Here is a 26,367-nt window from a genome sequence, read left to right on the forward strand (position 1 = left end):
AACTCTGCAGAGCGGTGGGCAGACGAAGGAAGGGAGAAGGCCCCTGTTGACAGCAATCCTACAGAGTCTTAGACTAGAGCCCGAGGCCCCAGAATATCAGCACACAGCCCATTATAGGGCACCTTGAAAGTTTCACAATATATATAGTAAAAAGGCTCTGGCTTGGAATTACATTTGGGGTCCACTTTACACTACAATAGAATCTAAACAATCTGTCACAGTTAACAGCTGGGATAATGGGCTCACTGAGAGAATGGGTCATTGTGTTAAATGGAGGAGACAGCACATCCTACCTAGAGAACTCCAGTCTCCCAAAACCTGACAAAGTAAAATCACAGCATCTGTTGTTGAATTCCCCACTCTATTGTTCATTTAAAACCTCTAACTTCTAACCCCTGATGTTGGATGTGGTTAGATTAACAGTTCAGTCATTCTAAGAAACATTAGAGTGTGAGTAGTGAATGCTGAACTGAACAGTGCACACTACAAAACGACTAATTGATTGACCCAAGTCTGTGATTTGCCCTCTGCTCTGCAAAATCCACAATCACATGCGCAATAATCTGCTAAAACCGCTGCTCTTGACCCTGGGGGTTTAGTGTGTGTTGTTGGCCCAGTGTGACCTCTCCACTCTTCTGCTACCCACTGGAAACCCAGTGGAACATCTGGGCTGCTGCCTGCCACGGTACAGCTGGGCCTGCATGGCACCCTGCCACACAGAGGGATGTGGAGACTTCAGTCAATTTGAGGAAAATACAACATTTTTGTTGTCCACTATTCACATGAAATTGTTGTCCATTTTTCTGTCTATCTATACACCCCTATACACTCCTCCACCAATAACAGCGGCTGAGGAAGCCATTGGATCAGGATGGGCCCAGATTAGCAGGGTCTATTTCACCTCAGCAGTAATGGCCTGTCGAACAGTGGAATCAGAGGTCACTGGGGATCGCTGCTAGGCTCCGGCTCTGAGAGGAGGAGGCTCTTTAGACTGCTGATGGGGAGGGAGTCACTGAGCCCGGTTGGCTTGAGACTGCCTGTATTGGAAGCTTACTGTCTCTCCTTCTCCACATCACCCTCCTCCTCTCCCTGGGAAGCAGTCGCTATCGGTCGGGCCATGGGGTTTAAGGGTGGTAGGTCCCCTCATTACTGACACTCAGTGTCAATGGTCCTGGACACATGACACCCCTGAGAGTGCCTAATTACCTGACCAGGGCATACAGCAGCATGCTTATCCCTTAACCAGGGACGTCAGTGGTCATAACGGCCTACTGCATTGGAGAACAGGTTGCCTGAGTCTCTCTCCTGGGATAATGCTCTCTGACATGTATGTGTTAGGGTGAGCTGTTTATTCTGGTTACACCCCCAACGAGAGCCCCTCCGCTCCTCGAACCTGCTGCCACTTGATTCTAAAACCTGACACCACCATTGGCTTAATCTATGACAGGGTTGTGGATGAGCTGTCAAGATAGGCTTACTGCCTAAGTGTGTGAAGTAGTTTAGTCTTTCTGGATGATGTGACATGTGTACATCTCTCTTGTACGTGTTGAGTTTCTGTCCTGTCACAGACGCCTGCATGCTGTCGTTAGTCTTTCCGCTCCGTCAGGTGCGTGACGACAATCTGCATTTGGGGCGCAAACTGAAATGAGCCGTCTCTCCATCACGCTCTTCAGAAATCATAACCCTGACATGTACACGTACAAGAGGCCCTTGCTGTCCCACCATGATGGACTTTCTTTTTTCTGGTACTTTTTACCCCCTTTTTTTCTCCTCAATTTCATGATATCCAAATGGTAGTTACAGTCTTGTCCCATTGCTGCAACTCCCGTACTGACTCGGGAGAAGCGAAGGTCGAGAGCCATGCGTCCTCTGAAACACAACCCTGCCAAGCCGCACTGCTTCTTGACACAATGCTCGCTTAACCCGGAAGCCAGCCGCACCAATGTGTCCGAGGAAACACCGTCCAGCTGGCGACCGAAGTCAGCGTGCCTGTGCCCGGCCCGCCACCAGGAGTAGGTAGAGCGAGATGGGACAAGGACATCCCGGGCGGTCAAACCCTCCCCTAACCCAGACGACCCTGGGCCAATTGTGCGCCGCCTCATGGGTCTCCCGGTCGCAGCCGGCTGCAACACAGCCTGGGATCGAACCAGGACCGTGATGGACTTTCAACACAGCGGAAATGCCTTCCTAGATAAGGATGTTCAATGCTTAGTCTTATATATCCATGGATATCAGGAACAACACAACACAGATGTCTGGCGTCTAATAAGATTGATGTGGTTATTAATAATAACAGGCAAGCACAAATGGCTCTCTGAGATATAGTCAATGGGTTATTCCCTTGGGATTAAAAACAACCATGTTTGGTTGTGGTGATCATGACAAGCTTATAGTGTCAGTGCTGGTGTGAGGTATAGCCCTACTGCCGGAGGTGCCTGTGTTCATGTGAATGTCCGAATGTATGCTGCTGCATGTTGATGTATAGCACTCGCATGTCAGCTATGTATATACAGCACATTCGGAAAGTATTCAGACCCGTTGACTTCCAAATTTTTTTACATTACAGCATTTTTCTAAAATGGATAAAAAAAAATGTAAATCATCAATCTACACAAAATACCCCATAATGACCAAGTGAAAACAGGTTTTTAGAATTTTTACAAATATATTAAAAATAAAAAACAGATACCTTATTTACATAAGTATTCAGACCCCTTGCTATGTGACTCGAAATTGAGCTCAGGTGCATCCTGTTTCCATTGATCATGCTTGAGATGTTTCTACAACTTGATTGGAGTCCACCTGTGGTAAATTCAATTGATTGAAAATTATTTGGAAAGACACACACCTGTCTATATAGGGTCCCACAGTTGACAGTGCATGTCAGAGCAAAAACCAAGCCATGAGGTCAAAGGAAAGCCATGAGGTCAAAGGAATTGTCCTTAGTGTTCAGAGACAGGATTGTGTCAAGGCACACAGATCTGGGGAAGAGTCCCAAAAAATGTCTGCAGCATTGAAGGTCTGCAAGAACACGGTAGCCTCCATCATTCTTAAATGGAAGAGGTTTGGAACCACCAAGACTCTTCCTAGAGATGGCCACCAAACTGAGCAATCGGGGGGGAAGGGCTTTGGTCAGGGAGTTTACCAAGAACCCGATGGTAACTCTGACAGAGCTCCAGAGTTCCTCTGTGGAGATGGGAGAACCTTCCAGAAGGACAACCATCTCTGCAACACTCCACCAATCAGGCCAGAAATAAGCCAATCCTCAGTAAAAGGCACATGACAGCCCGCTTGGAGTTTGCCAAAAACAAGATTCTCTGGTCTGAGATTGAACTCTTTGGCCTGAATGCCAAGCGTCACATCTGGAAGAAACCTGCCACCATCCCTACGGTGAAGATTGGTGGCAGCATCATGCTGTGGGGATGTTTTACAACGGCAAGTCAAGGGAAACATGAACAAGGCAAATTACAGAGAAATCCTTGGTGAAAACCTGCTCCAGAGCACTCAGGACTTCAGACTGGGGCGAACGGTCACCTTCCAACAGGACAACGACCCTAAGCACACAGCCAAGACAACGCAGGAGTGGCTTCTCTGAATGTTCTTGAGAGCCCAGCCAGAGGCCGGACTTGAACCCAATCAAGCATCTCTGGAGAGACCTGAAAATAGCTGTGCAGTGACGCTCCCCATCCAACCTGACAGAGCTTGAGAGTATCTGCAGAGAAGAATGGGAGAAACTCCCCAAATACAGGTGTGTCAAGCTTGTGGCGTCATACCCAAGAAGACTCAAGGCTGTAATCGCTGCCAAAGGCGCTTCAACAAAGTACTGAGTAAAGGGTCTGAATACTTACGTAAATGTTATGTTTCTGGTTTATGCATTTGCAAAAAAATTCTAAAATCCTGTTTTTGCTTTGTCATTATGAGGTTTTGTGTGTAAATTGATGAAGGAAAAAAAAATAGTTTAATACATTTTAGAATAAGGGTGTAACCTAACAAAATGTGGAAAATGTCAAGGGGTCTGAATACTTTTTGAATGCACTGTAAATAGTTCAGCTGTCTGCCTCCTTTGACAGATGGCATGCACCGGAGGGCCTACACTTTATAAGAAGATTGTAAATGATGTTGTTTTAGTTACCAAACATGAATCGAGGGCAAACACTGAGCGAGTAAATATGCAGAGGGACTGGTTGGTGTTGATAAAATATATCCTGTCAAGCGACATACCGTGTTTGACTTCAGGTTGCTGGTTATCCAGTGTGGATGTGTCACCAGGGTGAATGTGAAGGAAAACTAGATGCTTAACTCTACCATATGTTCAAACTGGTTCTTGTACACTTTCACTGATCAGTGTACAGTTTGATATACTAGTGATTTAGGGTGAGGATTAACCCTGTGTTGTCATGGAGACCCTGGTAGGAACAGTGCTTTTTATTATTGGCTGCCTGGGTGATCAGTGGACTTTGTCAGCACTCCCTCTGCTGGACCAAAGAGAGAGAGATCACTGTTCTACTTCCAGATGAACCCCACTACCCCTATCCCCCTCCTACCTGGCTCTCTCTCCCCAGACCAGCACTCCAAGAGCAGCCTGGGACCTGCCTCATCACCCATAGTCATTACCACTCCCGGGGCCAGGCTGAGGTAGCTTCTGACTCATACCCCAGCTGGCAGGCAGCGCTGCAGACAGGCTCTGCTTTGTTGCCCCTCTACATCTCAACCTGTAACATACCTTCCCACAGCAAGATTCATAGGCCTATCAGAGAAAAGTGTCCACTGTAGTATTTCACTGCTTATGGTTTGTGTGTAGATGTGTAGGTTTCTTTTGTTGTTGGGGGTTAAATGTTTATTTTCCTGTTTAAGTCAAGCTGTGCATTAAAAAGTTGTTCACACATGGAAAATTAGCTGCTGATGTACAGTAACACTCATTCCAGGGTTTTTCTTTATTTTTACTATATTCTACATTGTAGAAAAGTAGTGAAGACATCAAAACTATGAAATGACGCATATGGAATCTTGTAGTAACCCAAAAAGTGTTAAACAAATTAAAATATATTTGAGATTCTTCAAAGTAGCCGCCCTTTGCCTTGGTTACAGCTTTGCACAGTCTTGGCATTCTCTCAACCAGCTTAATGAGGTAGTCACCCAGAATGCATTTCAATTAACAGGTGTGCTTTCGTTCCTTCTTAATGTGTTTGAGCCAATCAGTTGTGTTGTGACAAGGTAGGAGTGGTATACAGAAGATGGCCCTATTTGGTAAAATACCATGTCCATATTATGGCAAGAACAGCTCAAATAAGCAAAGAGAAACATCTGTCCATCATTACTTTAAGACATGAAGGTCAGTCAATCCGGAAAATGTCTTGAAAGTTTCTTCAAGTGCAGTCACAAAAACCATCAAGCGCTATGATGAAACTGGCTCTCATGAGGACCGCCACAGGAAAGGAAGATCCAGAGTTACCTCTTCTGCAGAGGATAAGCTCATTAGAGTTACCAGCCTCAGAAGTGCAGCCCATATAAATGCTTCACAGAATTCAAGTAACAGACACATCTCAACATCAACTGTTCGGAGGAGACTGCATGTCAGGCCTTCATGTTCGAATTGCTGCAAAGAAACCACTACTAAAGGACACCAATAATAAGAAGAGACTTTCTTGGGCCAAGAAACACTAGCAATGGACATTAGACCAGTGGAAATCTGTCCTTTGGTCTGATGAGTCCAAATTTGATATTTTTGCTTCCAACCGCCATGTCTTTGTGAGATGCAGAGTAAGTAAACAGATGATCTCCACATGTGTGGTTCCCACCGTGAGGCATGGAGGTGGTGTGGGGGTGCTTTGCTGGTGACACTGTCTGTGATTTATTAGGGCTGTGTTAGGGCTATTTGACCGAGAAGGAGAGTGATGGAGTGCTGCATCAGATGACCTGGCCTCCACAATCACCTGACCTGAACCCAATTGAGATGGTTTGGGATGAGTTGGACCGCAGAGAAGGAAAAGCAGCCAACAATTGCTCAGCATATGTGGGAACTCCTTCAAGACTGTTGGAAAAGCATTCCAGGTGAAGCTGGTAGAGAGATTGCCAAGAGTGTGCAAAGCTGTCAAGGCAAAGGGTGGCTACTTGAAAGAATCTAAAATATATTTTCATGTGTTTAACACTTTTGTGGTTACTACATTGCATATATGTTATTTAATAGTTTTGATGTCTTCACTGTTATTCTACAATGTAGAAAATAATTTAAAAAATAAAGAAAAACCCATGAATGAGTTGGTGTGTCCAAACTTTTGACTGGGACTGTATGTATATGACCAATGATTTAATTGCTAAACTGTAATTAGATATAGGCTATCACTTAATTACCATTCACACCGTGCAGCCTCATGTGTTGCCAGACTCAATGAGCAGTCCAGTACACTACAGTCCAGTCCAGTACACTACAGTCCAGTCCAGTACACTACAGTCCAGTACACTACAGTCCAGTCCAGTAAAGTACACTACAGTCCAGTACAATACAGTCCAGTCCAGTGCACTACAGTCCACTACACTACAGTCCAGTACACTACAGTCCAGTCCACTACACTACAGTCTAGTCCACTACACTACAGTCTAGTCCACTACACTACAGTCCAGTCCACTACACTACAGTCCAGTACACTACACTACAGTCCTGTACACTACAGTCCAGTAAAGTACAGTCCAGAACACTACAGTCCAGTACACTACACTACAGTCCAGTACACTACAGTCCAGTCCTGTACACTACAGTCCAGTACACTACAGTCCAGTCCTATACACTACAGTCCAGTACACTACAGTCCAGTCCAGTACACTACAGTCCAGTGCACTACAGTCCAGTCCTGTACACTACAGTCCAGTCCAGTACACTACAGTCCAGTACAGTGCCCTTGCCATCTTGTGAGTAGTTAGTGTTGAGGTGAATAGTCCTGATGCCCGTTTACTGGGATGGCCAGAGCAGCTGCCTGACCATCTGTGGCGGAGGAGAGGAGAGAGGGAGTAAATGGACTAGAAGAGAGGTGTGGAGGACCCGTAGTGGTGGTTAACCCTTGAGGCCCACTCATTGCTAATGCTCTGTCTCTCTCTCTGTCTCTCTGTCTGGCTTTATCTCTGTCTGTCTCGCTGTCCCTCTGTAGGCACAGGGTCTGAAGGAGGAAGCAGAGAGGGACGTCCCTGGCCCTACCATGGCCCCTGTCCCCAGCTCCCGCTGTAACCTGATACCCAGCCGACAGAATAGCCCCGTCCGCATGGGACAGTGTGCCGTCGGCCCCCCTGCCCCTGGCCCCACATCCACCTCCACTCAGAGCGCATCTGCGGCAGCCTCCTTCTTCATCAGGTAAGCAGCGTCCACAGTACACACAACCCCCCTTTCACTGAAATCACACCTGAAGAGAGAGTCTGACACAGGGCTGAGAGTGATGATGATTAGGGTCTGCTGTGCTGTATTGTGGTGGCTTTAGGGTGTGTGTGGTTGGCTGCCTCTGTATGGCATGCTCTTGTGGAAGGGATCTGTGTGGAGACTTGTCTTTACACAATAAGGTCATGGTTCATTGCTGCACTACACTCTTAGAAAAAAAGGTTCCATCTAGAACCTTAAAGGGTTCTTCAACTGTGCCCATAGGAGAACCCTTTGAGTTCCATGTAGAACCCTTTCCATAGAGTTCTACCTGTAACCAAAAGTGTTCTCCTATGGGGACAGCCGAAAAACCCTTTTGGAACCCTTTTTTCGAGGAGTGTGTAGAGTCTAGCGTGATGTGGACCTAATCCATGAAGATGTTGTCTTTGCCATTGTTGAATTATGGCATACACAGGCTGTGCTGGAACGGTGTGTGGAGAATAGATTGTGAGCATACTTTAGGCTGTGCTGGAACGGTGTGTGGAGAATAGATTGTGAGCATACTTTAGGCTGTGCTGGAACGGTGTGTGGAGAATAGATTGTGAGCATACTTTAGGCTGTGCTGGAACGGTGTGTGGAGAATAGATTGTGAGCATACTTTAGGCTGTCCTGGAACGGTGTGTGGAGAACAGATTGTGAGCATACTTTAGGCTGTGCTGGAACGGTATGTGGAGAATAGATTGTGAGCATACTTTTAGCTAGGCCAGTGCCTGTGAATTGATAATGGTATTATATAATGTTACACATGTAAAGACAGTGTCTCACAAAAGGGCTTAGGTTCAAGCACATAGTTTGTACTATTGTGCTTTTCTTTAACAGTATGTGCACCTGTGTTTTTTGTTGTTTGGCTCTATTAAAAGTTTCTAGTGCAGTTTGTTGTAGTAACATATTAATGTAGCTTGCATTCAGTGTTGTTCTTGTGTACATTCACAATGAGTTGCTCCATTTAGCTATGGCAACACTAATGCTCTGGAGGATATGTGTGCCTCCACTGGGAGTACAGACAGCTCTCTATAGGCTGCTCTAATGTGGTAGGATGTCATTGCTAGAGTCTCAGGCAGATTGGTCGGTGTGTACATTCCCTGTACAGCCTCGACTCCCCAAGGAGCTGTGTGACATAATTAATTTTATCCTGAGGGAAACTGAGGGAAGCTGGGTAAGGATGATCTATTGGGTTGTTAGAGCATTGCACCCTGGGAGGCAGAACCCTGGGAGGCAGAACCCTGGGAGCCAGAGAAGACAGGAGAGGGGGACGTTGTGAAGTGTGATGGTGACATCCAGAGGGAACAGGGAAGGAGCTTGGCTTTCTCCAAACTCTCCAAATGAGCTCCCCTCGCCAACCTTAGTGGGGTCAAAGTATAAGACTGGGACCATGGGGCCTCTCCCTTTGAAAGGAGGATGTTCCAAATACTCTTCTAAATGTGTCACTTCCTGTACGTGTCACTTCCTGTGAGATACTTGGCGGGTCAAGCGTGAACAACAGTGAGTTGTGACCTAGACGTGGACAGGGTTAATTTCAAAGGCTGATTTATTATTTGTACTGTTTTCTTTGGACGAGTGCTCAAAAAGAGAAGGCTGGACAGCCATGCTGTGTGTATCTCTCAGTAAGGGAGGGGGACTTGTTTTTTCCCTTCATTTGCGTCCTGGTGGGACAGGAGGGGAGGTGGTGGAAGCAGTGAAGGGTTCCACCTTTCATTTCATCCCAGAGATACTTCCCTGCCAAGAATGTGTGTTGTTTGACTTGGCGAGGAGAAGTATGGTGATGACGGGGCCCGGACAGCTTTAAACAGCATCACATTCCACAGATTCAGATAGAGGGCGGTGGACGGCTGGGCGGTAGGCGGTTGAGATGCACTGGGCTAGACTGGAAGCACACCCACTTCCTCAGCTACTGCAGCTGTTGCCTCCACAAGCACCTGCACTGCTTTAAACACTAGAATGTAATCCTCGTCATCATCATCACTGTCATCTTCATCTTTACTCTAGCACCAGGGTCAGTGTGCAGGCTAGGGTTGTGTTCCACCGCTGCTGATTGCAGTAACAGTGTTTTAGTTCTCGGAGGTCAGCAAGCACAACTGTGTTTAACAAATCTCCTTCTTCTCACTCTCTCCCACTGACATTTGAATGAACAAATTAGCCCTTCATGTTTTGGGGCTGATTGAAAACATATTTGTGATTTTAATATTCCTTTTTGTCCTCTAAAGATACAATTAGTGAAATCCATGTGAGAGTGTTGCGAGGCCAGGATATTTGAGCAGAGTAACCAACCAGTGGTTGCTCCTGTCTGGAGTGTAGCATGCTCCACAGACACTTGTCTGACATTCAGGAATGCTGTTCAACTCACAGATGACATTTGAATTAGAACGCAATTAGGTAGATGCTGAGAGAAAAGAGGAGACTGAGAAAGAGGGAAAGCGCGAGAGAATACCACTTCCTCTCAGTGATTGCCTCTGGTGCAGATCATTTATTTGTTTAACTCAAGCATTCAACATTATTTTAAACTTGTCTGGTCCGTTAAAAAAAGCATTTGATTATAAATGTTAATTTGACAACCCAGAAACTCCAACTAACATTACTCTCAGTGTTGTCGTCTACTGGGCGACTCAGTTAAGCTGACTGTTCTCTCATGTGGCTGCCCAGGGGAAATGGTTTAGGTTGGGTCCCCTTTCCATAATGTCTCTGATCATTATGTAGGCAGGAAATGGGCCTCAGTATGAATTCACCAATTGAAGCTGAACTATTACTCTCCTTTTACTACGCTGTCATTACTGGTTGCTGATTGCTCATCAAAACCCTTCTAAGCTTGAATATTTCCATTTCTTTTTTCATTCATTAATCTGTTATTTTCTCAAACTCACCATCATTCATGAAGAATGGTGTCTTATAGCTTCAGTAAGGAGACATTTTTCACAATGTAAAGGTAATGTTCAATGAAATGAAATGCTTTGGTCAAAGCAAATAAGCATACAACATGTAGTTTAGTATTGACATTTTACAATCCCCATTCAACTCTTGCTGTCACCCATTATTTTTCCCCTATCAACCAGAGTGTGCTGAAACAAAGATTGGCCCGGGTCAATAATGAGCAATTGGCTATTAGATGGACCATAAAATAGCCTCTAGACAGGAGGGGTTAAAGGTCAGGGTCTGTCCAAGCAGAGTGGTCAGTGTGTGTGTTTCAGTATACAGAGGGAGGATGAAGGGAAGGAGGGGGGGAAGGGAGGGGGTAGGGAGGAGGTGGGAGGAGAGGAGAGGAGGGGAGGAGGGAAGGGAGGAGGGAGGGAAGGGCTGGGAGGTGGGAGGAGAAGAGAGGAGGATGGGTGCTCATTCAGCTTACTAGCGTGCTGAATACTGATTGCTTTGTGACGGAGCATGTGATTAGTGTATTGACACAGCGTTTAGTAATGAGAGCAGGCAGTGTTCACAGCGGGGGCTCTGGCTGCTCGACTAAATGATGTGTCTTTGCCACTGCCGACACACCGTCCACCCTGCTCATCCCTCTGTTCTATTAACACCTGCTGATTGGGAATGAGGTGTGTTTCTATCCCTTGGGACCCGTGAGGGGAAGGGAAAAAGAGAGGGAGAGGGAAGGGAATGCTAACCGCAGAGCAGTTCTCCTCAATGCTCAGAACAACTTTTGCTGTTCTGAGTAAGAGAGGAGAGCAAACCTTAAAGCTAAGAGGAGTGTTTGCAGTGTCCAGGGACAGGCAGGTTCAGGGTAGGGGCGTGGGGCAGGGATAACAGCTGTTAGCAGGAATGTGGCCCTGGAGCAGTGTCAGCACAGGATGAAGTGTCTTTACGGCCCTGTGCAGCCCTGGAGCTGCTGCTGCCCAGGTGAGTGTGTGTGTACTGCAGTAATCACTGTGATTGTGGGTTGGGAAGGCATTCTCCTGTAATTGCAGGAGAACAGTCCAGCTTCTCCCCAGACAAGGCCTGCCTAGTCTTTGTGTCTGAAATATAGTGTGCTGCTTCATCACTGAGACTGTGCAAAGTAACCATAGAAACAACTTCTCATGACTAACATGAAAGCTGGCCAATTAATGTGACTAAATATGCCTGAGGCACGCTAATCAACATTTTTGTAGCTCTCCATACAAATATCTTAATCAAAGTTTTGTTGCAACAGCATCCCCTTGAAAGCTGTAGACCCGGCTACAATTCATGAATGTATAACCAGGTGATTGTCACTGTAGAGATGTTTATATCTCTCTCGCTCTCTCTTTCTCTCCCTCTCTCCCTCTCTCTCTCTTTGTGTGTGTTTGTATGCCAGTGGCCTTTTTCCTGTGTGAGATTGTTATTGGAGTTGGGGTTGTGTTGGTGTAGTGGTGGAGGTGGGGGTGGGAGTGGTGTGGAGGTGGGTGTGGGGGTGGGTTGATGTAGTGGTAGATATAGGGGTGGGGGTGGTATAGTGGTGGGTTGATGTAGTGGTGGAGGTGGGGTTGGGGGCAGGGACGTGGGGGTGAAGTGTACCATGGCCCACTCACACATACACACTCCACTTCGACTAGAGGAGATAGGAGAGACAGGGAGACTGTGAGGCCGGATATAGAAGGGAAATGCAGTGTTTGTTAGTCTGGCTGTGTTGTGAGTGACAGGGGAGATCTGTGTCAGGGATATATTGTCTGATAGATGAATGCTGAGTGGAGGGAGCTGTGGAGTAGCTCTGCTCTGGGCTGGGCCTGCTGGCCAGGGGATAAAGGGACTGAGTGGATGCAGGCAGGGAGAGTGGATGCAGGCAGGGAGAGTGGATGCAGGCAGGGAGAGTGGATGCAGGCAGGGAGAGTGGATGCAGGCAGGGAGAGTGGATGCAGGCAGGGAGAGTGGATGCAGGCAGGGAGAGTGGATGCAGGCAGGGAGAGTGGAGTGCTGCCGAGAGCCTCACACTCACAGCATGCTCAGGGTGATGCTCCAGACCACCGGTTTCAGAAGGAGGAGGTCAGAACCTGTGGAGGGGAACGCTGGACACACCACCACCATGGGACTCCAGTAAGTCACTCACACCCCAACCCAGGGCTGGAGGAGATACACACCTTAGTTTGATGGGCGATGCAGCTGCAGTGTTTTGGTGTGTTTATACTCCTGCTGCTGATTGTGCTGCAGTCAGTGTGTTGTGTTGATGTTGTGGTGGAGTTGTTCTGTGTGATCCCTGAAGGTGAAAGGGTAATGGTTTTGTCGAGCTTCACAAAGATGGGTGTTTTCAGCGATGGGCGAATGTGAGCAGAATGCTTAGTCAGGAGAGAACACCTTTGAAATGCAAGTTAAGCCTCAGCTTTCTTTTGAGGAGGGTAAGAGGAGTGGAGTTGCAAAGTTTAACGCTAGCTTCTGTGTTCAGCATCGCCTGACTGGCAGGAATGTATTTATCCATACCTTTACTTGGTTTTGTTGTTGTTCTTTGGGAGACATAGAATCTAAAAAAGATCCTGAATAGATCAACAGAAGCGCTGGTGGGTTGATGGGTGGTGAGGGGGTGAGTGGGTGCTGAGGGGGTGAGTGGGTGGTGAGGGGGTAAGTGGGTGGTGAGGGGGTGAGTGGGTGGTGGGTGCGTTGGTGGGTGAGTAATTTGGGTGGTGAGTGGGTGGGTGGGTGGTGATAAGGCTGTGCCATGCTATTGGTCTCTTTGCTGCTGTTCCATTGAGACTTACCCCCTCACCAGTGTTTTATGTTAATGTAGACTCTAGTGTTACTGTCTTTCCATCAGGACTAAAGACTTGTGAGACGCATAATTAACAACCTCTGCATCATTCAAGACTGTTGTTTTGTGAGAAGGTGTTAAAGTTCACAGTTAGACATTGTTATGTACTGTAAATGCCAGCTGAAAGTACCCAGGGCCTTGCCTTGGCTCCAAGTCTACACCTGTTGTATTCTGCACATGTGACCAATAAAATGAGTTTAGATTTTGATTAGACCAGGTCTACCGGAGCCACGGCCCAGTGAGACACGGCCCAGTGAGACACGGCCCAGTGAGACACGGCCCAGTGTCACTGTCTCACTGTTTACTCTGGGATAAAACACCAGCTGTTATTTTCCTGTCATAATCAGGCTATAAGCTTGCTGGGGCTAATGTCTGTCAGTGGAGAGTAGAGCAGCGGTAGCAGCAGCAGCTGAGCCAGGGGATGGGGAAGGGCTCTGGCAGTGTAACCTCCAGATAAGGCCAGGTGTGAAAAGCTATCAGGGGGCTGTCTAGCATCATCAGTGGGGAGGTGTTGATGGAGATTCAGCCTAGACCCACCGCCTCAGGGATCTGCAGCAGGCCACCAGGCAGGCCCCTTCCTTTTCTTGGGGGGGCCTACTATCATCACTATCAGCCTAGCAGTAACCTGGTGGATCACCCCACATCCCTTCTACCCCAATATCACAGCCTCCACCCACTGCCTACAGCCCACACCTCCACCCACCTCCCAGATCCTCCCTCAGACCTCCTTCTGTTATACCCAACATGGTTCTGTATATGGAATGGGTCAGATGATAGATCCCCTCATTTGCCTATTTAACATTTTTAGCCAGTTAGGTTGAACTCAACAGAAAATACCAATGAAGTTTGTTTCATTGATTTAGTATTGGCAGCTGTAGATACTGTAGTTTTGGTTCTTGGTTTCTTGGAGGTCATTGGAGGGATTGTAAGTCATCTTAGAACAGCCTGAGTGTATCCACATTGCAGACCCTTCCTCTCAAGCCAATCACTTCTACTTCCTGGGCAGTGTAGTGCAGTCTGCTGCACAGTAGAGATGGTGCCACCTCGTCAGACCACCACTGCTGTGGAATAGACTGGCACTGCCCTCCCCTGGACATGCCCATCTCTAAGGATAAGATGCCAAGGCATGATGCTGCTGTGGGTATCTGTGGGAAGGCCTGTGTTGTGTCAGTCATGGTGGAGGCGGTTGTGGCCTGCATGGTAAACATACTCAGAGAGAGGACTGGTGGGGAGGGACAGGGATGGGAGAGGGCTCTGGGTCCACTGTGAGCTGGCTGTTTGATGGGAGAGATACCGCCGAGGAGAGTGCTGACTAGAACTGTGTCCATTCCTCCTAAACACCTGAGTCAGGAAGTCTGCCTGGCCTGGCCCACTTACATAGCAGGGGGGGATGTTTGCTGGAGCTGACAGACAAAAGGCTGAAACGCTGACTCAAGTCTAAGCGCTGGCTAACACTGGGCCATAGAGTCAGCCCTGTGGGGCAGTGGTTGGGCTGTGAGCGATTCCTTTCACGCAGGGGGAAACGAGGGGATGTTAGAGGGAGACCCACTACGTCCTGTGTGCCTGTCACCTGACATGACAGTGCCTTTGTCTAAGCGTGTGCTGGTGGTGGTGAGCTAAAAGGCCAGGATGTGTTAAATGTCATGTGGACAGGAGAGAGACTGTGGCCTCAGCATTTAGGCAGCACATAACCAGGCCTGTTAGACTGTTCCTCTGCCCATGGCCAACCTGGACTTCCCATTCATTCACACAGATGATGAGGCTACTAATGGAGGTGCCATAGGAACCCTGCTGGGCTGCAGTGATCTGGGCATTAGTGTTAAGTGATAGGAGCCTCTGAGCTGATATTCTCCCATCCGGCTGGATTCTATGCATTACAGTAGTGGGGGTTGAGGCCAGCTAACCCTACAACATGTACTGTAAATCTCTATGGCATCCCTCAGTGAGAGGTGTCATGCAAATTCAGACTATTATCATTGTCATTACAATTGCAGGCCTCTCTGCATTGTGCTGGAGACAAGAGAGAGAGGCTGGAATAAAAATACAAGTTAATTGCAATAGCTGCCTGCATGGAATATGCATTGAAGAATGTTATGACCTATTGTCTCCCTGAACCACAACATAGCGTGTGGTCCCTTCTCCCATGAGCTCACCCTGGCTTTACTTCCTCAGTCTGCAGAAACAAGATGGCTCCCACTGGGCCGCTGTGTTTCTGTGTCCTCCAGCCCCTCCGCTCCACAGTGTCAGCCTGCCTGCCTTCTCCCAGGTCCCGGCCTTGCACGAAATATGAATAACTAATAGTGTCTTAGGCCTATTCAGTGTGAGTTGATTTCCCCAACCGGTAGTTCTCTATATATCAGACCACAGTCATTCTAATTCACACAAACACAGTGCCCCTGGACTCCCTGTGTGTGTTGCTGATCCATCTAACCTCCATTGTTTTTCAATGTGGATGTTCCTGGTTTTACCGATGGAGCTCGCATTACCACAGAGGACAGAGGGCCATTGTCAGGACAGGCAGTTAAGCTCTTACCTGATCCTCAATAACAGGGTGAATAGATGTACTACTCCACCACCTCCCCACTGTTCTCCTGCTTCTCTTCCCTGGCTTCGGGGCTTTGGGCCTGGATGACTGTCCCACAGTTGAATGGGAACCACAATTCTCTGCACATGGATCCAGGTGGACAGTGTTGACAGTGATTGTCTACCTCCACTATGGGAAGTCTCTCATGAATGTCTCCTGCTGTTCGTCTTGCTTGCCTTGGCTGGGGGGGGGGGGGCTGCTGTTGATCTGCTACAGGGTCCTCTTTATGCTGGGTAATACTGGCCACGGTTAGAGTTTTGAATCAGAGATGAGACAGTGTCTATTCTTCTTGGAAAAGGCAGGATCAATAAAACCACTAGTGTGGACAGGGTTTATCTTGTGTTAGTGTTTGCAGCCTGCCTGCCTGCCACTGGCTCCATGCAAACTGTCTGGAATGGATTGGATTATAGTTCATAGTCAGTTCATGACCCAGCACGTGAGAGCCTGCTGCAGTGCTAGAAATCCCATTATCCCGAGCTGACTATGTGACTTTGAGTGTGTGTGTGTGGATGTGTATGAGTGTGGGAATGTCGTGTCAATAGGTGACATTATGAGCATGATAAGGTGTGTGTGGTGTGTGTGTGTGTGTGTGTGTGTGTGTGTGAATATGTGTGTAAGCCTCTTATTGACCTGAATAATACTGTAGTATTCACTGAGCTCTGGCTCTGTTTACTATACACGGTCACATCTCTACATTTCTAAACCTTAAAGATCACCAGTGTTGGTGTTGTACAGCACTGTAAACCCTCTCTATCTCTCCCTACCCCAGACTCTTAGAATAGCTTTGTTCAGAACCTAGAAATTCCTCTAGCCTTTTTGGATTCCCAAATCCCAACCATGCTTCCATGCGCTCTCCTCCCCTCTAACCCATTTTTACTAGACTTTGATCCCTCATGTTTTCCCAGGGTTGCGTATTGACTGGTATATAGATGGCAGATTAAGGAACACATGTTTGAATCCCCTCACCCTCCCACCACCCACTCCCCCTCGCTCCGCTGATTAATCACTCCCAAATGTTCCCAGCAGCCTGTGGGGCTCGGCCTGGCCTGGTTGTTGTGATAGCCTCGGCGTGGAGGAAAGCAAATAAATAATCGCTAGGTGTCTTACCCTGCCAGGCTCTGATTAATGACAGAGAGGAGTGGCGCAAGAAAACGCCCTCCCCATCTCTCTCTTGTCTTTCTCTCCCTCCCTGACTCTCTCTTCTATCAGCCAATGACAGCTTGATGTTGTGGTCTTCGTGGTATTGAATGAATACTCCACATTCACTGCACATTCTGCTTTACACTACTGTGTTGCTCTGAGCACAAATGTGCTCTTGAGGCTTTCAGCGAAGACGTGGGCGAGTGAGTTTCAGCTCAAGACGTGTTGGAAGTGTAATTTTATTCCACATCCTCTGCGACCTGTGAAGACAACATAACAGTGTGGTGGAGTACCTGGAAACAGCATCAGTGGAGCAGTAGAAAATACTCTGCAGGAGATGAAAGTAGCTGTTAATCTTTGTAAGCAGTAGGGGGTGGGGATGCTACAGCCCAGAAAGAAGGGAAGATCATATCTTCATTATAATCTGTCACACACTGCATCAAATCAGGGGAAAAATTTTCTCCAAATAGTTCAAATCAGCAGCTTACACCAAATCAGCAGCTTACACCAAATCAGCAGCTTACACCAAATCAGCAGCTTACACCAAATCAGCATGGTGGATTTTCTCCTTTTCCTCCAACGCTTCTCTCCTCTCCTGGTGTGTAAGACTCAAGTCAATTATGGTCAATCTACAGAAGATATATTTTCCTACTGTATGAAGACATTTTGACAACGATTTGTAGATCTCTCCTCCAGAGGCCCTAAATTGGTCCCTCTATCTCAGAATGACAAGTAGAGGCTACCGAGCTAAAGTCCTCTACTTGGGCTTCCCCACCAGGGCTTAAGCAGATGCTTAGAGAGGCCACATTAGCACAACGTGTTTGTGGATACCATTAAGGAGGAAAATGGAATTATTGACTTTTACCCCCCTCCGATCCCTCCTGTGGCCGCCCTAAACCCTCCTTAACTCATGGTTTGGCTGGAGGGGTGCTTGGTCTCTCAATTGGATGGGGGTGAAGTGTGAGGGAAGCTGGGGTAGGAGGGGGCTGTAGGGTGTAGGAGTTCTGGGCTTGACTTCTGGGGTCACAATTTTTTATGGGCAGTGGGGGAAACACAAAGGCACAGGAAGCTGTGGCAGGGAGATGTTTCAGCTCACACGTCCCTTATAGGTCCCTGGCTGCAGCTCCAACAACACTCTCTCCCTCATCGCTAAGGAGTCAACCTTGGCATTGTAGATTCTGTTTCATGCAACATTCATTGGGATTGATTCTATTGGCATTGTTGGTATAAACCCTGTCTCCTTGAGCTGGTATCCAACAAACTGGCTCCAGGACCTAAAAAGACAAACTTCCCCTCAGTGGATACAAGCAACTGCCAAAGTCTACCTCCGCCCACCTCCGCCCAGTGCAACACAGGCCTCCCGAGTGGCGCAGCGGTTTAAGGCACTGCATTGCAGTGCTAGAGGCATCACTTCAGACCCGGGTGCGATCCCGGGCGGTATCACAACTGGCCGTGATCGGGAGTCCCATAGGGTGACGCACAATTGGCCCAGCATTGTCCGGGTTAGGGGAGGGTTTGGCCGGGGGGCTTTACAAGTAGGCCGTCATTGTAAAGAAGAATTTGTTCTTAACTGGCTAGACAAGTTAAATAAAAAAAACACAGAAGCAGGAGTTTTGCAATTTTAATTAGAATGTTTTCCATTTAAACTCCAACTGTTCCATGTATTTTAGGTCGACAGGGGATTCCCGTCTTGGTGCACTTTGGGAATAAAACAATTCCAAGCTGACTGTGGCGGAGCCACAATGATAATTTTTCTGTGTTACTTTCTCAGGCAGAAAATGATTTACCTCCTCTCAGACAGCCCCTCACTGGCACCAGGCCAACTCAGTGATCCTAGAGAGGACCAGGCTGTACAGACCACCGCACACACACACACTCACTATCCCCCTCCCGCCGAGACACACCCTTGTCTCCCTCCCTCCCTCTCTCTCATTCGTTCTCCCCCTCAAGCATTCTTCCTCTCTCTCTCCTGTGGTCCCTGTCTATTTTCTAGCCTATTTCTCTCTCACCTATTCCATCTCTCTTCTCTCCATTTCATTTCCCTTCCTCCCCATCTTTACCTTACTCAGTTTTTTTCTCTGTCCCTCTCTCCCACTGTCTCTCCCTTACTCCCCCTTTTTCTGTGGGTCGTCTGTTCTCTTTCTCTCTCTTTCTCTCTCTCTCTCGATCGCCTTAATCCCTCCTTTCCCACCTCACTCCACATGGAGTTTCACATGAATGCTAAGAAGATCATGAGAGATTGTGGTGTTTTTACACAGAGTGGTGCCTTTTTTGCTTTACTCAAGCGAAAGGGAGAGAAATATTATTTATATGCCATATAGATCAACCATATTTTCAGTTTCTGTGCTTTGCGTTGCATTTTAGCAGAGAATAACCAAGAGCTGTAATGTGACAGCAGTCCAGTCTTTATAGTGCAGCTATACCCTTTACTGTAGGACAGTCTGTGGACTGTGTAGGACTGAATGTACCCTGTACTGTAGGACTGTCTGTGGACTGTGTAGGACTGAATGTACCCTGTACTGTAGGACTGTGTAGGACTGAATGTACCCTGTACTGTAGGACTGTCTGTGGACTGTGTAGGACTGAATGTACCCTGTACTGTAGGACTGTCTGTGGACTGTGTAGGACTGAATGTACCCTGTACTGTAGGACTGTCTGTGGACTGTGTAGGACTGAATGTACCCTGTACTGTAGGACTGTCTGTGGACTGTGTAGGACTGAATGTACCCTGTACTGTAGGTGTTTGTATGTGTGGATTCTGCTTGGCTAATTGGCCAGAGATCAGTGCAGCAAAGATACCTGCAGCCTTGGGCAGTCAGCATAGAAATGATGCCCCATTTGGTATTCTGTGTCCATGGCCAGCCAGCGTGTCGACACAAAGAGCATGTTGGACATCCTGTTGGAACAAAAGGCTTTTCTCCAAAGCTTCAGTCCAGTGCGTTTGTAACGATGTAAGCAGGTTATTGGTCAGGTTACAGGACATCACATTCATAGCTGCCTGGTTGGCCTGCCAGGGATTCATCTATCTATTTCTGGTTAGGCTTTATAGAAACTCAATAAATCCTAGCCTAGAGGTATTTGTCCACTTCCTCCTGGATGCTGTGTAAACGAGCCTTGCAGAAAGGACCATCCCTTTAAGAGCACCATTAAGACTGCAGGACGGAAGCAGGCAGTCAGTTAAGAGGTAGAGGCTTAAGATTGATAAGATTTGACAGACAGTGAGATAAGCATGTTAGTTTTCTCCTCCATTTTAATGTTCTGCAGAAAGACGACTGGAGAGACACACTCTTCTATAGTGACCGAGTAGATAATGAACTAGAGTTGCCATCCCTTTGAGTTGGTTTGTTGAAGGGAACCTGAATATGGATGCAAGACAGGAACGAATAAGGACAGGGTGAAAAACAGAGATGAGAAACTAGAAGTTATTGCCAATGCTATAAAACAAGCAAAATTGCAAAAATATTCAGGGCCCCATTGTCTGTGGTCTAAATGATCTTTGAACAAATTCTTTCAATTTTCTGTGATGAGTTGCTGTTTTAGGCATGAGTTGCATTTAGTGAGATGGGGTTAATGTAGAGAATAGAGAAAGGTCGAGAGACACCAGAGGAGGTTTATTCTGGTGGATTTCATTGAGGTTAACATCCCAGCTAAAGAGGAGGCAGAGCTCACAGCCAGACTAAACCATGGGTGACACACTGATATCACACGTCAGCCTTGTCATTCCACAGCTCCAGTTTGAGAAGTGGACATGCAGAGCCCCTCTCCTCCCCCATGGGGCCCAGGTAACACTAGACCCCTCCACACTGTATAAGCAGCCATTTTCCCACATCGCCACAGGTTATTTAAAGAGCCCACTCTGAATGACCCCCTGAGTCCACTCTATACACTCCACATGTAGTCAGTGTTGGGGCTAATGCATGTATATATACATCACCAAACATACATCAGGAGAAACTGTCACTCAGTGGAACCGAGGATTCATGGGAACTTAGATGGGGTCTCTGGTCCACTGAGATATAGCTAGCTACCTCAATTCCCTGTGAAAAGCTTTGTGTGTGGGTGTTTTTTCTCCGTTCTTAATGATCTACCCAGTGACCCTGATAGTAAATCTTGATGTGGTGCGGCGTGCCTTCCTGCTGCCAGGCCAGGGCTACACTATGACATCATACGTTCATTCATCTCCTCCCATCTTGACTACTGCAACTCACTACTCTCCAGCATCAACTCACGACTCCTCACCCACACTATCAGCACATCACCCCTGTCCTCCGTAAACTCCACTGGCTCCCTCTCTCCCAACGCATTGATTACAGGATCCTCCTTCTGACCTACAAAGCCCTTCACCACACGCACTTCGTTCCACCACAGCAGGCCATCTTGTCATTCCCAGGTCGAAGCTAAGGATCTTCGGCGACAGGGCCTTCCCCAGTGTTGCTTCTAGGCTCTGGAACTCCCTCTCTCTAGCCATCCTTGACTCGGAGACCATCACTATCTTTCAGTCCCTCCTAAAGCCACACCTAAAGACCCCCCCCCCCCCACAAGACACTCCTCTCTTCACCATACTGAGCAGCACCTAACCAAACCCTTACCCAGGTTCGTATCCAAATCCCAACCCTCTCCTCCCATAGACTAATGCATCACACTCTTTCCCTTCTTTGAGCTCACCCCTCTCTTTATTCATGTTTTGTTTAGTCTGATGTTTTGTTTTGACTCAATCACGTTTTAGGGAAGACCCAGATGCAGACAATGTCGAAGTAACAAAAGTTTATTACTAGAACAGGGGCAGGCAAAACAACAGGTCAAGGGCAGGCAGAGGTCAGTAATCCAGATCAGAGTCCAAAAGGTACAGAACGGCAGGCAGTCTCAGGGTCAGGGCAGGCAGAGGTCAATAATCCAGGGTGGTGTGACAAGGTACAGAAACGGCAGGCAGGCTCAGGGTGAGGGCAGGCAGAATGGTCAAAACCGGGAAAACTAGAAAACAGGAACTAGAAACAGACAGGAGCAAGGGAAAAATGCTGGTAGGCTTGACGAAAAAAAACGAACTGACAACAGACAATTAAAAAACAAATGTTTTACCTTTATTTAACTAGGCAAGTCAGTTAAGAACAAATTCTTATTTTCAAAGACGGCCTAGGAACAGTGGGTTAACTGCCTTGTTCAAACAGAGAACACGGGTATAAATACACTGGGGATAATGGGGAAGATGGGCGTTCATTGTGATGTGGTTGTTATCAGTGTGTTTTACATGTACGGTCTGGCTGGAGCCCAGAGCTTCTATCTCCATTCAGACAGACAGGAGCTTGGTTGCTGCTAATCACCAGAGAAGGCAGACCCACACTGGAGGGGTTAATGCAGTCTGATATCAGCCCCAGTGATCTGATCCATGCATGAATGGCCAGAGCACTGTTATCTTGTCTGGTGAGAAAAGAGGGGAAACCAGAGAAAGAAAATGTCAGGGATAGTAAATGGAGCCAACATGGTAATTAGGCTGGAAAAGGTCCTGCTACCTAAAGAGCTTTGGAGCTAGGCTGAGGAACAGAGACAAATTTGCACAAACAAGCTAATGGGTGCGCCGACTAATGACTCTCCAGGCCAGTGGAATTTCTCTTGCTAATTTGACAAAGCCTGAAAAGGGGTTCAGAGAGATTATTGACAACAGGCCAAACTGTGAAGCTTTGAAAGCCCCACCCCCCCACTGCAGGCCAGCCCCAAATGTAGATGTCCATTCTATCATTAACAAAAGCCTAGCAGAGCCTTTATTTGTGCTGCCAGTGTCGTTCTTGCATTTATCTTACCTTGGCTCATTTCTATATATTATAGTCGTTATCTGTCCAAAGGGTCTGTACACAGGGTGATGTTGAGAGGCTGTATGGAGAGTTTGGCCCAATGGTGACTCCCTATAGTTCCCCTGTTTTGATGTACACATGAAACCACACCGAGCCTGATCCCAATGGGTTTAAAGGCGTCCGCATGCATATATTATGACAACGTTTTGTGACGTTTTTGTTCGTTTTGGTCTTCGGCAAGGGCTTTTCGGCTGTTCGTGCGCACAATTTTTCTCGAGGCAAGCCGAAGTCGGTAGACGAAGTCCATACCCTTTCGTCGGTGATTGGTCAACAGTAGGGATTCCCCAATTCTTCAAGTGGTTGACATTTCACATATTCCAGTGAAACAAACACCTGTTCTATGTCCACACCTCTCCACTCACCAAAGTTGTCATGATGACCAATGCCCACATTAGTTTTGTCGTACAGACATTGATCGCTGTCAGTCTTGTTCTGAAGGGGGTCAGTGGATCTGTAGGTAGGAGGTGGCCAGGGGTTGGTGGGGTTTTCCATATCACTGTCCTTCAAAAACATCCAAGGTATCATATGTGAACTAAGTCACTCTGTACTGATTTTTGTTTGCATTATGGGGGACAGTGTAGCTTGTTTTGTGCCTCCGAATCCAGAAACCAGAATCCATTGTAGCTCAGATATGGGGCAATGTGTCAGTGGGAAAGCTCTGTAGTGACTGTATTTATCTGCTGAATTGCAGAGCCATTCTGCTCACCCTAATGGTGTGGAAATCAGACTGACTTTTAAACAAGACCGGAAGAGAGCTTTTACCTTCTGGTAAATTGGCAGTCATGGGAATATAGGCCACTGTCATACTGGCTTCACCCACTCATACACACTGCTTTCCCCTTTTCCCCTTGACCAGAGTGAGTGCCCTCTCTGTCTCTGTCTGCCCAGCATAAATCTGCCTCTCTGCCTGTCATCTGTTCATTGTCTGTCCTCCTCCCCTCCCTCTTCCCATTGAGTCAAAGCATCGCTCAGCCAGCATCTGATTCAGTGGTCTATCCGTCTTCACACACTTAAGTATCTCGCTTCTTATCTATGTGTCACTCCTTATAATTAATGACATTATCTCATTCATCTAACTAATTACATTCTCAGCTAAAGACAAAGAACCACACACACACACATAACACACACACACACACACACACACACACACACACACACACACACACACACACACACACACACACACACACACACACACAGTTTTGTATTGCTATCCTTGTGGGGACAAAATAATTGATTCCCATCCAAAATCCTATTTTCCCTAACCCTAAATCTAACCTTAACCTAACCATAACCCTAAACATAACCCTAAGCCTAACTTAACCCTAACCCTAAATCTAACCTTAACCTAACCATAACCCTAAACATAACCCTAAGCCTAACCTTAACCCCAAAACCCTAACCCTAATACTATACCTAACCCTAACATCTAAACCTAACCCTAACCCCAACTTTAATTTTAAGCCTAACCGTAATTGTAATCCTAACCCTAAATCTAAAAATAGCATTTTTCCTTGTTTCCGAATTGTCCTTGTTTTACTATCCTTGTGAGGACTTCTGGTACCCACAAGGATAGTAAAACAAAAACACACAGACAGACAGACAGGCACACACATGCATATGCTGTAGGCATACTAACCAAATCTGTTTGAAGTCTTGGATAGGCAAAAGTAGAGAGCGTTCCTTTATGCATGAAGTATTCATGTTTTTATTTATTTATTTTTATTTCACCTTTATTTAACCAGGTAGGCTAGTTGAGAACAAGTTCACATTTGCAACTGCGACCTGGCCAAGATAAAGCATAGCAATTCGACACATACAACAACACAGAGTTACACATGGAATAAACAAACATACAATCAATAATACAGTAGAACAAAAGAAAACAAAAAGTCTATATACAGTGAGTGCAAATGAGGTAAGTTAAGGCAATAAATAGGCCATGGTGGCGAAGTAATTACAATATAGCAATTAAACACTGGAATGGTACATGTGCAGAAGATGAATGTGCAAGTAGAGATACTGGGGTGCAAAGGAGCTAGATAAATAAATAAATACAGTATGGGGATGAGGTAGGTAGATAGATGGGCTGTTTACAGATGGGCTATGTACAGGTGCAGTGATCTGTGAGCTGCTCTGACAGCTGGTGCTTAAAGCTAGTGAGGGAGATATGAGTCTCCAGCTTCAGAGATTTTTGCAGTTCGTTCCAGTCATTGGTAGCAGAGAACTGGAAGGAAGGACGACCAAAGGAGGATTTGGCTTTGGGGGTGACCAGTGAGATATACCTGCTAGAGTGCGTGATACGAGTGGGTGCTGCTATGGTGACCAGTGAGCTGAGATAAGGCGGGGCTTTACCTAGCAGAGATTTGTAGATAACCTGTAGCCAGTGGGTTTGGCGACAAGTATGAAGCGAGGGCCAACCAACGAAAGCGTACAGGTCGCAGTGGTGGGTAGTGTATGGGGCTTTGGTGACAAAACGGATGGCACTGTGATAGACTGCATCCAGTTTGTTGAGTAGAGTGTTGGAGGCTATTTTATAGATGACATCACTGAAGTCGAGGATCGTTAGGATGGTCAGTTTTACGAGAGTATGTTTGGCAGCATGAGTGAAGGATGCTTTGTTGCGATATAGGAAGCCGATTCTAGATTTAATTTTGGATTGGAGATGTTTGATGTGAGTCTGGAAGGAGAGTTTACAGTCTAACCAGACACCCAGGTATTTGTAGTTGTCCACGTATTCTAAGGCAGAACCGTCCAGAGTAGTGATGCTGGACGGGCGAGCAGGTGCGGGCAGTGATCGATTGAATAGCATGCATTTAGTTTTACTTGCGTTTAAGAGCAGTTGGAGGCCACGGAAGGAGAGTTGTATGACATTGAAGCTCGTCTGGAGGTTAGTTAACACAGTGTCCAAAGAGGGGCCAGAAGTATACAGAATGGTGTCGTCTGCGTAGAGGTGGATCAGAGAATCACCAGCAGCAAGAGCAACATCATTGATGTATACAGAGAAGAGAGTCGGCCCGAGAATTGAACCCTGTGGCACACCCATAGAGACTGCCAGAGGTCCAGACAACAGGCCCTCCGATTTGACACACTGAACTCTATCAGAGAAGTAGTTGGTAAACCAGGCGAGGCAATCATTTGAGAAACCAAGGCTGTCGAGTCTGCCAATAAGAATGTGGTGATTGACAGAGTCGAAAGCCTTGGCCAGGTCGTTGAATACGGCTGCACAGTAATGTCTCTTATCGATGGCGGTTATGATGTCGTTTAGGACCTTGAGCGTGGCTGAGGTGCACCCATGACCAGCTCTGAAACCAGATTGCATAGCGGAGAAGGTACGGTGGGATTCGAAATGGTCGGTAATCTGTTTGTTAACTTGGCTTTCGAAGACCTTAGAAAGACAGGGTAGGATAGATATAGGTCTGGAGCAGTTTGGGTCTAGAGTGTCACCCCCTTTGAAGAGGGGGATGACCGCGGCAGCTTTCCAATCTTTGGGAATCTCAGACGATACGAAAGAGAGGTTGAACAGGCTAGTAATAGGGGTTGCAACAATTTCGGCAGATCATTTTAGAAAGAGAGGGTCCAGATTGTCTAGCCCGGCTGATTTGTATGGGTCCAGATTTTGCAGCTCTTTCAGAACATCAGCTATCTGGATTTGGGTGAAGGAGAAATGGTGGGAGCATTGGCGGGTTGCTGTGGAGGT

The 26,367-nt window shown here is 47.0% G+C and overlaps 1 protein-coding gene across 4 annotated transcripts in view; it reads left to right on the forward strand.

Annotated features, from left to right (window-relative positions):
* Positions 1-26,367, forward strand: part of LOC106610923 (kinesin-like protein KIF26A) — a 97,486-nt gene that overhangs the window by 43,714 nt on the left and 27,405 nt on the right. For all 4 annotated transcript variants that reach the window (XM_045723485.1, XM_045723484.1, XM_045723487.1 and 1 more), the window contains one exon: positions 7,143-7,342. In XM_045723485.1, the coding sequence (XP_045579441.1) occupies positions 7,143-7,342 (200 nt within the window). The remainder of the gene's footprint in view (positions 1-7,142; positions 7,343-26,367) is intronic.

Source organism: Salmo salar, chromosome ssa09, assembly GCF_905237065.1.
Source record: "Salmo salar chromosome ssa09, Ssal_v3.1, whole genome shotgun sequence".
Lineage (NCBI taxonomy): Eukaryota > Metazoa > Chordata > Actinopteri > Salmoniformes > Salmonidae > Salmo > Salmo salar.